This window comes from Pinus tabuliformis, chromosome 1_2 (assembly GCF_031772625.1).
Source record: "Pinus tabuliformis cultivar Carrire ecotype Pingquan chromosome 1_2, CPIR1, whole genome shotgun sequence".
Classification (NCBI taxonomy): Eukaryota; Viridiplantae; Streptophyta; class Pinopsida; order Pinales; family Pinaceae; genus Pinus; species Pinus tabuliformis.
In genome coordinates, this window is record NC_142298.1 from 269,374,552 (window position 1) to 269,394,037 (window position 19,486).

The 19,486-nt window shown below is 39.4% G+C and overlaps 1 protein-coding gene across 1 annotated transcript in view; it reads left to right on the forward strand.

Annotated features, from left to right (window-relative positions):
- The first annotated feature begins 15,564 nt into the window (after nt 1–15,564).
- LOC149205383 (uncharacterized) overlaps nt 15,565–19,486 on the forward strand; it is a 73,556-nt gene continuing 69,634 nt past the window's right edge. Inside the window, exon 1 of the mRNA XM_089397390.1 lies at nt 15,565–15,789. Coding sequence (XP_089253516.1) covers nt 15,565–15,789 — 225 coding nt within the window. The remainder of the gene's footprint in view (nt 15,790–19,486) is intronic.

Below are 19,486 nucleotides of genomic sequence, written 5' to 3' on the forward strand. Positions count from 1 at the left end.
AGTGAGGTCATTGGCCACATTGGGTGAGAGGTGAAACTGCTAAAAATAGAAAGTTCTAAAACTGGGTCCCTTCCTATTTATAGCAGTCCCTAGTCTATCTATAGGAAGTAAAATCAATTTGGGTCTTAACAGTAGTTGGAAATATTAATTAATTAATTCAGTTGAGTTAATTAGTTAAGGAAATTCGAATTTGAAGTCCTTGTGAGCATGCACATGAGTTGTCCCACTTATTGAGGAATTTATCCTTAATTTCCTCCACTAATTGAGGGAATAAGTATGAGTTCTATAATAATAGAATCAGTTGACTTAGTTCTAACTAGTCAAGTCTAGTTATATTATTTTAACAAGTTGTTAAAATAATAAAATATAGTTTGTTAATGCTTGCATGCATGTGACAACTATTATTTTAGATACCTAAGGATTCACTCATGGATAATTGTTGCATGCTAGTTCTGTCAGAGACCCAGTTGAGATCAGATGTGGGACAATGTACTATCAGTTGGATGAATATTTTTCCTATAAGAGAAGCTCATCCATGATGAGGATTTATCTCCTTCAGGTTTGTGTAGTTATTTCAGAGGTCAGTGTTGTGTGTGAGGTGAGAATCACACAGGTTGCAGCTGGAGGACCCAGGAAAAACTGTGCATAGAAATAGGAGGCTTGGAGGGCAGAGGAGAAGGTTTGTGAGAAGCCTTTGACTACCTATGAGTAGCAGAGGGATTGTACTAAGAGCTAGATAGCTTCCGAGCTAAGGCTTTGTGTAATACGGACTATATTTCCACTTGTATGATAATACCGAGATGGGGTTTTAGGCAGGTGCTTTCCCCGGGTAAATTCTTATGTGTTATGTGTGATTGATTCCTTCTTATCAATTATATGTTTTCTTATTGATGTTGCTCATGGTTGATTAAGCTTCTGCTAAATTGTTTGTGGACATAGATCAAGTGTTTTGCTTTAGTACATTGCATTACCAGGTGATCTACAGGTGGAAAATTTCTACATGGTATCAGAGCTAGCTGATTTGTAGAAAAAGTTCTACATGGTATCAGAGCTAGCTGATTTGTAGGAAAAATTCTCCAAAATTCTACACTCTCATGTAATCTCTCCAAGCTCAGTGCCATTGTATAGGAATATTCAAAGCCTAAGTCGACCACCAACTCTGTCCCCATATCGCGGGATTCTCCTAATACACAAATTTGGTCAGTAGTGTGTTTTCCATGATCAACCAAGAAATCCACCAGGTCCAGAGGCAGAATATGTTGACCATTGTGTTGTAGTGGTTGCAACACCCTCCAGAAATTTGGCTTGCATCCAAATTTTGGAGCCTTCCTTATTTTTTCCTTTAATGGTTGCAAACACTCAAGCTCACCCCATCAGCTCTTGTGAAGTCTTTTCACCTTTTTGTTTGTTTGACTAGCGATTGTCTTTTGGCGTGTTGATTGCTTTTTCATGCTTGTAATATAATTTTGGTGATTTTGAAGATTTATCTTTGTGTGTTTGGGTTGTCTTCGCTATGTAAACACCCGTCGTACTCACACACAAAATTGTAAGCACTGACGCACAAGTGTCGTCACAGTCATCCAAAGGTATATCACAAGTGTTGCGCTTGTCACTCTCAACTCTAAGAGTCTCACTGAGAGTATGTTTTGTCTTGTTTTCATGGTGGTTTATGTTGTCTCAACATCAAGTATGCTAAGTGTATGATCACAATGTTAGTCTGCACAAGTTCACTTGCTTTCGACACTTAACCATTTTCCTGAAAATATGTCCGACTGAACAACCCTCTTCCACCGGACCCCAACTGAGTTGCACTGCACAATCTAAGCCCTCAGTCACCGTGCTGTGTTGCCTGGAACTGTGCAGTGCTTGAGGTTTCCATCCATGTCAGCTGCACTACACAATCCCGAAGATGACCAACATGTCTTCCTCCCAGAATTGCATAGAGGCTGCCTCCATGTCCCAATTGAATTGCACATTTCTCAAGCACAGTCATCAACCCTCCTTCTTGTTTGCTGGAAGGCTGAACTACTCTAAGACCTAGGTCTGCACTATCCTCCAAAATTGTGCAAAACTGCCTAGTTTGTCCTATGTTGCCTTGCTCTACATTGTTCCCCAAAACTACGCAGACATGCCCAGCTAACCCTCTGATGCCTATCCTACACTTTTCACAGAAATTACGTATTCATGCCTCAGCAAGTCCCTTGCAACCCTATTCTACACTGCTCTTAGAAACTACACAGAGCTTCCCTATTGTCCCTCTATAGCCCCGCTCTGTTTTCCCTCTGGAAACTACGTAGAAGTGCTCCTGCTTAGGGTCCCACCTTGCAGCCAACATTGGTGACTTTCACTGCTCAATTCTTCATCCCAGTGGGCATTACGCGGTTTTTCCCGACAGTACAGGTTGTCCTTCCAAAAATCCTCTTTCCAGCCTAGCTTACGCTCTGCATTTTCTCAGTGAATTGTCCTCCCTCCCTGTCACCTGGAACACGAGAACAATGCATCATGCTAGACTAGGAGGTTTTGGATTTGATGTCATCCCGTCATGAGTGAATTGCAAGAACAAGTACACTAGAAGATCATGGTGATATGACAGATGGGATGAAGAATAAGCGCACGTGCTAGAATACTTGCTTGCAGCTAGACGGATGTACCAAGCATATCAAGCAACAAGTGAAAGGAACACATGCATTGAACCATCAAGCAAGACCAATACCATCAAAGACCTCGTAGCACTATCCCATGCGGAGGAAAAGATAAAGCACACCAAGAGTACATCCATCACTTAGCAGTGCAGCAACTTGACATGGACACCATAGTCAACTAGTACATGTCAGCAATGTCATTTCAAGTTATGTCATGAGCTGTCTCGGCCACATCACCATTATGGGCCATATCCGATGTAATTGAATGTAATGTAAAGTGAAGTCCAATGGACGCACACAAGAAGTCAAAGAGTCATGGGAAGTTGAACAATCACAATGGTAGTCCAAGAATCACAAGGGTCAAGAATCACCCTTGGCTATATATACCTCCCATTGTATGAGCAAGGACTTTTTACCTTGGCTCCTCCCACATAGCCTTGAGAGTTTGTAGTTTTTTCTTTGAGAATTGAGGAGTGGATCTAATGTCCCACTATTGGGACTAGTGATGTATGGTGTACAAATGTGTCTTGGGACTTTTTCTTAATTTAGAGGCCTATTAAGGCCAGCACGTTTCCACACATGTTTTGTAGATGTTTGTAAGACTACACTTTAAACATTTGTAATGCATGGTTTCTTAACTTGTACTAGGATAGTTGAACTACTTTGGTTATTTTAGTACTTACATTGTTGAATATGTATTGTATTATTTATCATTGTTGTCTCATCCGTGTGGACTACTCCACAGGAAATTAGACAGACCATCCTTGTTTACTGGTTATAACGATCATCACCTCCGTGTGGAGTACTCTTCTAGATGGTGTACATGTTTTCCCTTGCACTTTGGTTTTAACGACTGCCGCATCCGTTGTGGAATACTCCGCTAGATGTTGGACAGACCTTTGTTGGTTTGCATGTGTCTCTCCCTCAGTGCTACTACTACCTCTCATCTAGAGGCTCACTTTACTCTCTCCATTTACAAAAAGAGAAACCAAACACAAGTTACATTATGCACTCACTAGGCATACTCACCTTGCTTTTTGAAAATACAAGCATAAAACTCTCATGTGTTGAACATCAAGAGCTAAGGAAAATCTCTAAGATAATGAAAATTGAGCCATCATATCGGATGGGACTCCTATACCAAATGGTGTGAGGTCTAGTTGGAACTTCATATCGGGGAGATCCCCTGAAAGTTGGTGGGTCTAGCATCGTCAACATTTTTGGCGCTAGAAGGAGGGCTAACAGTAGTTTATGGTTGAATGTCCTACCAACCCCACTCATATATCATCTGGTCAAGGCAGTAACACGAACTCCCTCTCCCCTACGTGCAACTCTAAAGTTGGTTATTCCTCACCTCCCAGACATGAACAAGAAATTTTGTATCTGCATGATCTGAAATTTATCTAAGACAATTAATAAGGTATATAGACTCATGTGCATGGATGTGCCTATGTTACTTTATGCAATGGATCGATAAGATTGCAAAGCACACAGGCAATGAAGTAATTAAAGAAAACATAATAGGGCAAACATATAAACACAACAAGTTTAATAAGGAGTTCACCCAATACTCCTGAGCTACGTCTCCCGGTCCAGCCTTCAGTGGTGGCCTCTCTATTATGTTTTCAAAGCAGAGTTTTTACAACAATGAGCTCAATTCAAGTCTCACACAGCAGATATAAAATCAGCAAGACTGTACTTGGATTCCCCAAGTCTCTGGAGTACACAGACTCTCTTTACTAACTATGGACCTCTATTGGTCACAGTGGTATGAGCCCAATCTGAGACTCATACATGACAAACATATATAGAGGAGTTCACTTAAACCTCTCAAGTCATCTCTGGAGTACACAGACTCTCTGACTCTCTCTGACTCTGTCCTAACTCTGGCTCGATGCTGCCTTTGCTCTATATATCAGCTCGGCCTCCTCTCTCTGCTTTCTGCTTTATTTCCAGCTTACTGCCTCACTTTTCTTTCGGCTTGCTACCTCTCACCTACTTTGTCTATGTCAGTTTGTGTCTTTAAAGCCATCGGCTTCCTGACTGTTCGTTTCCGCTTCTTGGCTTTCTGGTTCCCTACCTCTGTCCATCTGAATCCCTTCTTTCGGCATTTACAGTCACTGCATAACGCTTCAGAGGGAGGTGGCCACCTATTCTGTAACAGATGAGTGTGTCAAGTTCACTGGAAATGTTTGAACAACTGTTTTATCCATTAACTCCAAGCATTCTTGCGAAATACGAATCTCCGCCAATGCATCATCCATATCGGACTTCAAATCCTTTGCAATTATGCATGTTGACCCCATCAAATCTGGTCATCTATCAAAATGCGTCTCCACCATTGATCTAGGGCTTCCAGATCCTACGGTCATCGCTCATATCGAGCGGCTAAGTAGCACGATGGTTACCTGTTTGATGTGAACGGTTTTCTCTCTCTTCCACTGGACGCGTGGCACTCACTTATGGCATCGGGCGGAACTCGGTTGAAATGGCTTACAACTAAAATCCCTTCCGATATTCTACCAATTTTGTGGAATCCCGCTCTGTCAGAACTGAGGCATTATTTTTCGTGTTTTATGATTATTTCGGGTCCGGGCGCTTAGGGCTTTTCCTTCTTGAGGTGTTTCCCCTGCGATATGCGATTAGAAACTTGTCACTAATCGCATATCAGAAACTACCCTCGTTTCTTAAATTGACCTCTGCTTTTGCTAATTTGTGGCTGTGCGTGTTACCATGGGCTGACGGTCTACGCGCTTGACCAAGGGTCCTCATTGCTCTACGTTATTCACAAATTGCAACTATTTCGAGGATATCTCTGATAAGCTTGATCTTTTTTAAGACTTTGAAACTTTGGCATGATTTTTAAGAGTTCATGAAAACTTAGAGAGTGTTATAGGATCCAATTCGGATCACGACCTTCCCACTGAAAAAGCTTTTGGACCACCAAAAGTTGGTTTCTTTAAAGCATCAATCAAGTGAGGATATAGATTCCTCACTTGCCCAATTTCTATCCATCTTGCATTGCTTGGTTTTGAACCCTTGAGTCCAATTCTGAGGTACTCAACATCCCCTATGCGCGTAGTTCTCACCTTCTTGTCCAGCACTGTATGTTCCTACAACTCATTGAGATATTTAGGCAACAGCTCATCAATAGAAGGCAATTGGCTCTGCTCTTCAGGATCTTCAATCAATGAAGGTTCAAAGAGTCTCAAGATTTTTGTATTAACTACTGAATAGATGTGCATGTAAGCTGGCAAATCAAGGTGAAAAGCATTTTCACCAATTTTCTCAAGTATCCTGAAAGGTCCATACCTTATTGGCTTCAACTTCTTACCTTCACTTTGCATTATGTCTTTGTTGATATACAGCCAGACTTGATCACCAACTTGGAAACTACGCTCAGTCTGATGCTTATCATGCCTTGCCTTGTACTTGGCTTGGCTCTTTTCCAGTTGTTCCTATACTGCCTGGTGAATCTCTTGGATTTGTTCAATGAACTTGGTTTCCTTGTCCACATCACTGTGTCCATCAACCGCTATGTCTTTACCAAAGACAAAATCCAAGGGACACCTTGGTATGAAACCAAAACAAGTCTCAAAAGGAGATATTTGTGTAGAAGAATGTTTAGCCTAGTTGTAGGCATGTTGCACATAACACAAATGTTCATCCCAAAGCTTAGAATGCTTGCTTCAATATCCTTTGAGCAACTGGATCACTATCCTATTGACCACCTCTGTTTGGCCATCTATTTGCGGATGAAAGGTTGTGCTCTTCTTTAGTCTGGTGTCCATCAATTCCCACAAACTTGACCAAAATTTCCCAACAAATTGGGAGTCTCGATCAGATACAATGGAAGTGTGTAATCCAAAATGAACCCATACATGTTGAAAGAACAACTTTGTTTTTTGTTCAACTGTAATCTGTTTGTTACAAGGTATTAAAATACACATTTTGTTGAACCTATCCACAATAACATATAAATAGTCATGACCTTTTCTAAATTTAGGAAGTCCCCCAACAAAGTCCATGGAAACACTTTCCCAAGGATGAGAAGGAACTAGTAGTGGAGTGTACAAGCCTAGTTTTCTATTGTTGGGCTTGCTTTTAGCACACATGGTATACCCTCTTACATATCTAGAAATTGTTTCATGCAATTTTGGCCAATAGCAAAATCTTTGCAGCTGTGCAACTGTTTTACTTACACCAAAGTGACCTGATATTAGAGAAGTGTGTGCTTCTTGAATTATCTTTACTCTTTCGGTTTGAGGAATGCATAACTTTCCAAAATGATACAAGAGTTGGTCCTTAACATGATAATCCAATTCTTCTGCTTGTTTTCCATGACTTAAAGTTTCATATACATCTTTAAAATCTATATCTTGTGCATACTATTCAATGTAGCTTTCATGCAATACTGAATTATGCTTAAGTATAGTGGATGCATTTATGATTGTTCTGGAAAACATATCTACAACTTTATTGTGTATGCCCTTTTTATATATGATGAAAAGATGGAACTCTTGTAGAAAACCCATCCATGTATAGTGTCTTGATTGTTGCAACTTAGTTTATGAGTGCAAATATTGAAGTGGTTGATGATCGGTATGTATAACTGTCTCTTTGCCCATTAGGTAATGTTTCCACTTTTTCACACTTTGTACTAATGCATACAATTCTTTATCATATGTGGGATAATTAACTACTGCAGAATTAAATGTCTCACAATGATAACATATGGGTTTACTGTGCTGCATCAACACTGCTGCCATCTCATAGTCACTGGCAACAATTTCAATCTCAAATGGTCTTTGAAGATCGGGCAATGCTAGTACTGGTGTTGCACTAATATTTTCTTTTAAGGTGTCGAAGACTTTCTGCTATTTGCCTCTCCACTAAAACACCTTGTTCAATCTTGTTAAAGCATGTAAGGGAGCTGCAATCAAGGAAAAGTTAGAAATAAACTTTCTCCAATACTATGCTACTCCTAGGAAGCTTCTAACTTCAGTAGCAAATTTGGGTTTAGGCTAGTTTGCAATGACTGCAACCTTAGAGGAATCTATCTTCAATTCACCACCCCCTACAATATGACCAAAATAATTCAAATATGTTTTGCTAAATTCACATTTTGAGAGCTTAACATAAAGATTTTCTCTTTTTAAAACATCTAGAATCTGCTTTACATGCTTCAATTGTTCCTCCCATGTTTTACTAAATATAAGAATGTCATCTAAATATACAATGACAAAATCATCAATAAAAGGCCTGAGTACATCATTCATTACTCTCATGAAAGTAGCAGGAGCATTAGTTAAGCCAAAAGGCATAACTAACCACTCATACAATCCCTGCTTTGTCTTGAAAGCAGTCTTCCATGCATCTTGCTCTGCAACTCTGACCTGATGGTAGCCACTATGCAAGTCCAACTTGGACAAGTAAATAGCGTCTTTCAACTGATCTAATAGATCATCTATGCAAGGAATGGGATAACTATTTTTTATCGTTATCTTATTCAGTGCTCGGTAATCAATGCACATTCTCCATGAGCCATCTTTCTTTCTCACCAAGACAATTGGAGATCCACATGGCGATGTGCTAGGTCTTATGAACCCTTTCTCGAGCAGCTCTTATACCTGCTTCTTGATTTCTGCATTCTCTAAAGCGTACAACTTGTACATTCTAATGTTAGGCAATGGATAATCTTGCTGCAAATTAATATCATGTACTATTTCCTTTTTGGGTGGTAGACCTTTAGGTTCTTGAAATAGTATATCATATTCTAAAACAACTTTTTCTAAAGTTGCTTGTTGTTTAGCATTACAGCCCTCAAATACATTAGTTTTATCAAGTTTCATTTCCTTTACAACCATCAGTAAAAATTGTTTGCATGAATTTACAATTCTTTTCATTTTCCCTGAGTTTATGAGAGTATAATTATTCTTGATTTTATGAGCTCTTACAATATATTCAATTCCATTTTTAATGCGTTGATACTTATTTTCAGCTCTATATAAAATTGCTTTTCTATCATACAAGTAAGGACTTCCTAAAACAATTCCACATATATCCAAGGGAACAATATCTAACTCAACCTCATCTACAAATGTTGACCCAAAAGAAAACTTAAGTTTACATTGTCTAGTCACTTGTAGCTTTTCTTTATCACATAACCAACCTAATGGATATGGCTTCTTGTGAGGTGTGGTTAGTAATCCTAGTTTCTTTACAATTTCTTTAGAAATTAAGTTTACTTGTGAACCACTATCAAATAAAGTATCAATCTTGTGATGCTTGGAAATCACTCTAATATGAAAAAGCTCATGTCTTCTTCTCTCATTTTCTTCACTATCAATAGTTTATGCAGAATTACTAGTATATGCTTTAGAATTTTTACCTTTTATACCTGTGGCTGTGATTGTTGTTTCATCCCCTGAGTCTGACCCCAAATCCTTCTAAATAGCTGCAGCAGTCTTCTTCTTTTTGCCATCATACTTCTTGGGTTTCAGCTCTAGATGTAGAATCTAGCAGTGTTCATCATCATGCCCATCCTTCTTGCAGTGAGTGCATGAAGGTTTGGTCTTTTGTACAGCATTTTCCTTCCTCTCTTTCCATTTTTGCTTTCTCTTTTCCTTGTTCTTGCTTGCAGTGGGTTTTGATGATCCCCCAACTTCTGGGTTCACATTCTTGCCCCTAGCCTCTAGATGTGTAGCCTAAACAGATACCTCATCTATGCTAGTAGGATTAAACATGAGAATGGTATGTCTCAAATAACTATGTAGACCACCTATATACTTCAGCAAAGTTTCAGGTGAGTCTAAAGAAATGCCTAGAATCAAAGCTCTTTTTCTAAATTCTTGGGTGTAACTTTGTACACTTTTCCATTTCAATTGGCGAAGAGTTTTCCGACTCATCGTGGCTTGCTGCATATAAGCTAGTGGATAGAACTGTTTCTTAAGTGCAGAAAAAAATTCACTCCAGACAGAAAGAATTTTACCATGCTTCTTCATGTCAGCTTGTGTCCTGCCTTCCCACCATACCAAGGTAGTGCCTCCCAGGCATAGGCTAGCTAGTTGAATCTTATTATTGTCTGAATCAATGCTCTGCACCCTGCAATACACATCAATCTATCTAATCCAATTATCCAGCTTCTCTGCATTCAACTCTCCATCATATATTCGCAAATCAAATTTAACATCTAATTTAATCAAAGATGTCTTCATTTTATTTTCAGGGCTATTAGGAGGTGTGGGAAACTTTTCTTCTTTCCCTTTGCCTTTAGAATGGTCATTTAGGAGAGATTCTTCTGCTCCTTTATCTTGTTTGGAATTTGATGAATCTTCATCTCTACCTTTCTTAAATTCTCTATACATTTCCTCTACCATGGCTCTCATGGTCATGAAACTATCCATGAACTGGGGGTCTAATTCCAAGGGACTTTCTTCTACCATTTTCCTCTTAGGATAGACTCTTCCAATTTCTGGGTTAGCTTCAACCAATTCTCCTTCTCCTAATTTGAGCTTTGTCCTTGTTAGCATTCAACAACAAAATCCAGCACAAGCTTGTCTAACCTTAGCAACCTAGAGCTCTTATACCACTTGATCTGAAATTTATCTAAGACAATTAATAAGGTATTACATACTCATGTGCATGGATGTGCCTATGTTACTTTATGCAATGATTTGATAAGATTGCGAAGCACACAGGCAATGAAGTAGTTAAAGAAAACATAACATGGCAAACATATAAACACAACAAGTTTAACAAGGAGTTCACCCAATACTCTTGGGCTATATCTCCCGGTCCAACCCTAAGTGGTGACCTCTCTATTATGTTTTCAAAGCAGAGTTTTTACAACAGTGAGCTCAATTCGAGTCTCACACAGCAGATATAAAATCAGCAAGACTGTACTTGGATTCCCCAAGTCTCTGGAGTACACAAACTCTCTTTACTGACTCTAGACCTCTATTGGTCACAGTGGTATGAGCCCAATCTGAGACTCATACATGACAGACATATACAGAGGAGTTCACTTAAACCTCTCAAGTCGTCTCTAGAGTACACAGACTCTCTGACTCTCTCTGACTCTGTCCTAACTCTGGCTTGATGTTGCCTTTGCTCTGTAGGTCAACTCAGCTTCCTCTCTCTGTTTTCTGCTTTTTTTCTGACTTACTGCCTCACTTTTCTTTCGGCTTGTTGCCTCTCGCCTACTCTATCTCTGCCAGTTCGTGGCTTTAAAGCCATCGGTTTCATGATTGTTCGTTTCTGCTTCTCGGCTTTCCAGTTCCCTACCTCTATCCGTCTGAATCCCTTCTTTCGGTGTTTACAGTCACTGCATAACGCTTCACAGGGAGGTGGCCACCTATTCTGTAACGGATGAGTGTGTCAGGTTCACTGGAAATGTTTGAACGAATGTTTTGTTTGTTAACTCCAAGAATGCCCGCGAAATACGAATCTTCGCCAACACATCATCCATGTCGGACTTCGAATCCTTTACAATTCTGCCTGTTGACCCCGTCAAATCCGGTCATCCATCGGAATGCATCTCCGCCATTGATCTAGGGATCCCAGATCCTATGGTAATCACTCATATCGAGTGGCTAAGTAGCACGATGGTTACCCATCCGATGTGAACGGGTTTCTCTCTCTTCCACCGGACGCGTGGCACTCGCTGTATGGCATCGGGCGAAACTCAGTTGAAACCACTTACCACTCAAAGCCCTTCCGATATTCTATCGATTGTTTGGAATCCTGCTTCGTCGGAACCGAGGCATTATTTTCTGCATTTTATGATTATTTTAGGTCTGGGCGCTTGGGGCTTTTCCTTCTTTGAGGGGTTTGCCCTGCGATATGCGATTAGCGACTTATCGCTAATCACATATCAGAAAATACCCCCATTTTTTAAATTGACCTCTTGTTTTGCTAATTTGTGGCAGCATGCGTTACCATGGGTCGACGGTCTATGTGGTTGATCAAGGGTCCTCGTTGCTCCGCACTGCTCACAAATTGCAATTGTTTCGAGGATATCTCTAATAAGCTTGATCTTAAGACTTTGAAACTTTGGCATGATTTTTAAGAGTTCATGAAAACTTAGAGAGTGTTCTAGGATCCAATTCGGATCACTGCACATCCGCATTATCTGTCCCATCACCCGTCAATTTTCTAAAGATGTTGGACTAATTCCAAGAGTGCACACTCTTCCCTATTCGCAGAGGAAGCAAAAGACTACTCCCACAGGAGTGGTAGTCTCATCGGTGGAAGAAGTAATCCTCACCACTCTTGAAGAGATGGCAGAAGATGTTGAAAATGAAGAGGAACCTCCAGTCTTCTAAGAGGGAGAAGAAGACAACCTCTTACTCTTGGGCTCAGGTTCCATCATAGGAGGCGGAGGGGAAGGCACCGAAGGAGGCAAAGGCAAAGACGAACCAACAGATTCAAAGGTAGAACTGTCGAATTCAAAAGAAGAGAAGGAGGATGAAGAAGAGGATAGCATGGTTGACCAAAATCTGGAATGGATGACCCAAAGCCCATTGGCATTCTTGGGTGTCTTGCCAAAGATGCCAAGACACGCAAAGAAATTGTTAACAAGTATGACCCTAACAAGACAGTGAAGGCGGAATATCACCTAGACACGTTCTATCTACATCTGCAAACACTCGAGGTACATTATGACGACATCGCATGTAGATTGTTTACATGTACCTTGGATGGCAGAGCAGTTGTATGGTACCAAAACCTTCCTATGAACTCCATTTAGAACTGGGGGTGTTCAAGAGAAATTTCCTTGAGAAGTTTGTTAAATACAAAACCCCTACCATGTTGCTAAAAGAGTTGGGTAGTCTCAAAATGGAGCAGAAAGAAAAATTAAAAGATTTTAACTAGAGGTTTAACCATATCTTGAATAGGTTCACAAAAGACACCAAACCTCACGACTCCATCACTATTGACTGCTACATGTTTGCACTGTCGACCAGCATTGTGTAGTTTGTCAAGCGAGCTGCGAAACCAACACTATTAGAAAATTTCCAAGAGGCAATTGTTGTGGAGAAAGACCTGCACTCTATTGGAGTCATTGTAGATGATGAATCTGTTAAGGACTCCAAAGACACGAGTAGGAGGTCTCAGACTATTGTGAATAAGGCAAAGGAAAAGGAATTAAGTGAAATTCAGAGCCTTACTCTTCTCGTCAAATCCTTGACAACCAACATTTCCGAACTCAAATAACGGACGAGCGAGATACCCGTGAGTAGTGGGCCTCCCAAGTTCACACAGAGGAAGAATATGACTTCAAGCAGTAGCAGTAACCACCCGGCCAAATCTGCATAGAGCTCTAACCTTGGGCTCAACCTAGATGCGATCACAACAGATCATTAATGCAAGTATTATGATGAACGACATCCAGAGAAGACTTACCCAGGATGGAACCTATTAGTGTCAATCTTGTTAGCCTATTACTTGGATCAAAAATGCTTTTACCATGTTTTTTTTTTAGGCTTTCACCATCAAATTTTTTTGTTACTAGGTTTACAAAGAAAATTTGGTCATTGTATGTTCAGTCCAAAGATGAAGTCATCGTTTGAAATTACACTCATGCTGGTCACTTATCTCTCTTAGATTTTCATTTTAACCCTTGGAAGGCACCTAAAAATCAGCTCAAAGTCGGCGCTGCGCTTATGCACTTTCTATGTTTTTATTTGGAAAATTTCACTATGTAAAATTTTTAGTTTTCAGTCTGACTTGGTCAAATTCAAGATTCTCTATGTGATGGCACTATTTACGAGGCTAGGTGATGTATGCATGAATAAATGTACATCATAGGTTGTTTTTTATGTTTATTAGGCCTCATAAAAGAAGAAAACTCCTAAAAAAACTCTTCATGAAGTGTTTGAGTTGCACCTTCTCACTCTCACCTGTTGGTTGAGAGAACCTTGGAGTCAGTTCCTCCACTAAGGAATTCGACTCCTGAAGGTGGGCAAGTGTTCTAGGAGAGTCTATAAGTATCATTTCACTTCAGGAGAAGAGGGTGGAACTTTTTGTGAAGGAGGCTTGCATTGTAATCATCTTTCAGCTAATATAGATACAGGTTGTAGTTATTTTCAAGGAACTCTAGCCCAGTGAGTTCATGGTGCTTGTACTTCATTATTTTTGTTTTCTCATGGTCTAAACATCTTTATCTACATTATATATCTTCTTTCGATGAATGCCTTGTGATAACATACTCAGAATTCTTGTTTTTCAAGCTCTGTTATCTGGTTTTCATAGTTATGTGTTTTGTCTTCCTAAGCTAATGAAATCATGTAATTTATGCTCATTAATTTCTTCCTCAATATATCCTTTATACTACACTGACAAATACTCAAATTACACCTTGGCTTCTGATATCTAGCTCCTTATGTTTGCTCCTGCATTCCCACAGCCTAGACCTACTTGCGACTCCAAACCCTAAGTTCAGCAAATCCTTAAAAAACAAAATTTTCACAAACAAATACACATATCTAGCCCAAAATTCATTTGCTTTAAATTCATATCATTGATAAGAGACTTAGAGAGATCCCTCTCATGCTCAGTAGGGCTAGTTACTGAGCTGAAGTGGTTTGAGGTTACCCTTGTCGATTTCCTTTTCAGCCTAGGAGATTGTAAGGACTAACATTTTTGGCATCATTGCCGGGCAACAAAAGATCATATCTTCCCTGGGAAAGAACAACAAGGATCAAATTTGATTGCTGATGGTGAAAAGTGATCAGACACAAGAAAGGTTGTGCATCTTTCACCTGGCGACTCCAGTGTCGAGGAATCCAAAGGTTCAGAAATTTCATGGCGACTCCACCTTTCAAAAATCGGTAGTTTGAAGAACTTCTTGGTGTCTTAATTGTTTTCAAGATGGATTCAACTGCTCGAAGGTATGCTCCTATGAATCGAGCTCATATTCTTGGTTTTCCGAATCGAATTCCTTGCATAAATCGGCAAACTAATTTGCCCAAATTCATAGATGGAAACGAGGATGAGGCTATTTTGCATCTAATCAAATATCATTGGCATACACATAAGCTCGAGATTAAGTTTCATGAGGATTGTTTGATGAAAATGTTTATGGCCACCCTAGAAGGAAAAGCAAGATCATGATATGAAGGATTGAAGCCATGTAGCTTATTCTCTCTTAAAGAATTCCACACAACTTTCTTTGAGTTTTATGAAAAGTATCATCATTCATTCTTTTTGTTCGAAGATTGTTGTGAATCTTGTGAAAACTTCATTCAATACCTTGAAGAAACTTTTGGTGATGAATAATGTCTAGATTATGAGATCATAGAGGCCCTTTATGAATATTCTTCCCAACAAAAAATAACAGAGGTTAGTTGCTTTGATACAAAGTTTCATTCACAACACACATCAACTCCTTCTTTGCTTGAAGATGAAACAAATCTGCATCCTAACAGTGAAGAAGAAATTGGTCCAAGTGAGAATTCTAAAATTGCATGTACAGAAAACTTAAGCAATGAACCATCTAATGACAATGATAATCTACTTTTGCAAGGAAATAGTGAATAAGAAGTTGTTTCCCTTGATTCTTGTGGCAGTCAAATTGATATAATTCCTGTTGAAGCACATGAGGAATCAAATATACTTGAAGTGGTTGTTGCATTTAAAGTTTTCCATGAGCATCCAAAACCTTGTCTTTTGGATGAGAGGTATGAAGATAGTCATTCACTTGTTCTTTCAGATTGTTCTTTCTCTGAGGTTTTATTTCAAGATCAGGTTTGTGAAGACCAAGATGAGGTTTCTAATGAAATGTATGAACAAGGATCTCTAGACACTCACCACTCATATGTCTCTCCAGCTCATCCATTTTCTGAAGCACTATTTCAACGGGATTCATGCAAATAAAAAAATTTAATTTGCATGTGTGAAGGTTTCGGACAATGTAATTATGGCAGAGAATAATCATCAAACATTACAAGCAGATTATGAAGAGGAGAGCAGTGATAAAGAAGAGGTTGTTTTAGAGCCACTTGCACATGATGGTCTTCCTCCAGATTCAGAAAATGAAGAGTGTGCTTGTATTTCTTCTGACTTTCAAGATATGCTAATGTTCCAAATTATTATAGAACCTATTACCAATTTGTTGCAGCCATCTGGAAAGATGAATTTTCTTGTATTAATGGATCATGAGCACATATTTAGTGGACACTCGGAATTCCCTAGCTTTTGTTTGTTCTACCTGCTTAAGGAAAGTACAAGCAGAATTCAAGTAGCCACTTGCTGGATTGGTTACATTAGAGGGATCATTACATATGATTGTATATACATCTTCATCAGGTGGGCGGTTATCATCAGGATTTGAAGGCCGAGGTGAAGACCCTAAGATCCTGATGGTCTGATACCATAAGTAAGTTCAGCCAGTATGTTTTTTATAGTCAAGTCAGTCGGTTAGTCAGTCAGTTTTCAGTTTGAGTTTAGTCTTTGCATTATGACTCCATTGCCCAATGAATAAGGCTACTTGATCTATGGTGTTCTTGACACCTCCAAGGAGCTACCATCCCCAGTTGGAACCAATGTTAGTGTCAGTCTTGTTAGCCTGTCACCTGGATCAAAAATTCTTTTACCATTTTTTTTTAGGCTTTCACCATCAAATTTTTATGTTACTAGGTTTACACAGCAAATTTGGTCATTGTATGGTCAGTCCAAAGATGAAGTCATCGTTTGAAATTTCACTCATGCTGGTCACTTATCTCTCTCAGATTTGCATTTTGACCCTTGGAAGGCACCTAAAAATTAGCGCAAAATTGGCGTTACGCTTCTGCACTTTCTGTGTTTTTATTTGGAAAATTTCACTATGTAAAATTTCTAGTTTTCAGTCTAACTTGGTCAAAGTCAAGATTCTCTATGTAATGGCACTAGTTACAAGGCTAGGTGATGTAGGCATGAATAAATGTACATCATAGGTTTTCTTTTATGTTTATTAGGCCTCATAAAAGAAGAAAACTCATAAACAAACTCTTCATGAAGTGTTTGAGTTACACCTTCTCACTCTCACTTATTGGTTAAGAGAATCTTGGAGTCAGTTCCTCCACCAAGAAATTCGACTCTTGAAGGTGGGCAAGTGGTCTAGGAGAGTCTATAAGTATCATTTCACTTCAGGAGAAGAGGGTGGAACTTTTTGTGAAGGAGGTTTGCATTGTAATCATCTTTCATCTAATATAGTACAGGTTGTAGCTATTTTCAAGGAACTCTAGCCCGGTGAGTTCATGGTGCCTGTACTTCATTATTTTTGTTTTCTCATGGTCTAAACATATTTATCTACATTATATCTCTTCTTTCTATGAATTCCTTGTTATAAAATACTCAGAATTATTGTTTTTCAAGCTCTATTATATGGTTTTCATAGTTATGTGTTTTGTCTTCCTAAGCTAATGAAATCATGTTTATTTATGCTCATTAGTTTCTTCCTCAATATATCCTCTATACTACACTGACAAACACTCAAATTACACCATGGTTTCTAATATCTAGCTCCTTCTTATGTTTTCTCCCACATTCCCACAGCCTAAACCTACTTGTGGCTCCAAACCCTAAGTTCAGCGGATCCTTAAAAATCAAATTTTCACAAACGAATACACATATCTAGCCTAAAATTCACTTGCTTTAAATTCATATCACTAATAAGAGACTTAGAGAGATCCCTCTCATGCTCAGTAGGGATAGCTACTGAGCTGAAGTGGTTTGAGGTTACCCTTGTCAATTTCCTTTTCAGCCTAGGAGATTGTAAGGACTAACAGAACCAAGGAATGAGTGCTCTGGCTACATATTTCACTGACCAATTCATAGTCAGTGAGAAGGCTTGGCCTGCAGAGGAAGATGAAGAGGAATTTTTTTCATCTCATGAAGCTCCAAGTGTTGGGCATGTAATCAACATGTACCAATGCACTTGCGCTGCACAAAAAACAACCACCAAGAAGGAGCCTCCGAGTGACTGTCTGGCCCCAAAGAAAAACAATTGATACAAATTGAAAAGTTCAAGGGGACCCATTGTGTTTGAGATACCAAAAGAAAAGATAAGACAACATCTGCTCAGATCAGTTGATCTGTTGGTCAACTATGTTATAGACATTTTTGGGCACTGCAACCCCAAGCATAAATGTCCATAAACTAAGGGCTCCTAAGTCCCTAAAAGTGTTGTTCCAACCCCTAAAAGAACAAGGTCAACTGATTACAACTTCTCCCAGAAGTTCTCCATGAAAAACTACTTAGAATTGGTCAAAACTGGACCATTTCACCTGCTCCATAGGCAAAGTGCATTGCATCTCACCTAAATACACACAGTAGGTGCGTTGCATTTCAAAAATCCCTTCTATGGGGTGCGATGGGCGAGAAGGGACAAATGGAAGTGTCAAACCGCGACGTGGAGAAGCATGGAATTTTCCAGAAACTTCTCCTGTGACACTTGCCTCTCTGAATTCGACTAGGGATTAGTAAGAGATCATCAATCTCCAAGTGGAAGCAAGAACTATCAGAGGGAAGACACTAATCAAATCACAAGCTGACTCATCTTCCTTGCAGACATCTATATATGGATCCCTCATCCCAGAGATCCAGGGGGGATGCAATTTTGCATCTTGTAAGGAATTGTTGTTGGTTTCTTGAGGCAACATCATAGTGTTGGGTGATCTAAGCTTTTCATGAGGTGAAGAAGGGCTTACTTGCTGATAGGATGATGCTGGGTCAAAACAATTGGTTGTAACTCTCTTGGCTCTTTCTTGATTATCAATAAAGCTATTCAAGTTTTCCTCCATACTCTTGTGTGATTTATGTTTTATGCATTTGTATGGTCAATTTACATCTGATCCTAGATTGTTTATGATAATAGATCTATGTTTTCGTATAGTGTTATGCTGCTTTGATTCTACAGGTACTCTGTGAAGATGGGTATACGAGAAAGCAAGTAGCAAAGGACTATCGGAAGAGAGAGGAATCGAGCAAGGAACCAAGTGCAAGACAGAGGTTGGTCTCCTTTATTCTTCCCTCATCCATCTTTCACAAAGGAAAACAAAAGTAGTTTTACTTTGTTTGTTTCTAAGGTAGCTACCAGCCTTAGTGGGATTAGCAGTTCTGCATAGACACTTTTCCCTGTCACAAAATGGCGACTCCGCTGGGGAGCGGATAGATTGATCGTTTATCTACATTTGTTTACTTTATAAACTTATAGACGGAGCCTGAAGTCAAGCCAGCTAGCCTTCGAACTGCATTTGCTATGCAAGTGCAAAGTAGATCAACGCTGCTTCAGTCAATCTCCGAGTTTTGTTTATGAATTAAACAATTGATTTACAAGCTTTCTAATTGCCCTTGTGGTGGCTCTAGTAACCTCCTTAGATCTACCCTTGTGATTCATTTACTGATTACCACTTGCTCGACCAAAATCCCTGAACTGAACTGCAAACTGTGACCCGGAACCCAACCAAAGTCTCGTCCCTGGTCCAGCGCACTGTCTGTTCTCTGAATCTCAAATTCATTGCACTTCCCGAGTGTAGCAGGTGCGTTGCATTTCAGTTTCACTGTGTTACAGGTGCGCTGATCAGACTAGACATTGTTCCTAAATTTTGGTTTCTGTGTTCACTCTTTTCAAATCTATTCAGGAGTTTTGCTGCCTATAGTCAGTGCACCTTTGTTTGAAACCCCTTTCCTTGTTGTTATTCCGCCTCCATTGTGCAAATAACTGTAAATGTTTTTATGTATTTGTTGAGTCATTTTCAGTTCTCCTTTACAAAGAAGTAACGTAATTGTACTGTCGTTTCTTGATTTGAAAGTGTCACAAGTGTCGTTTTCAGTCATAGAAGAGAATCTGATTATTCTTA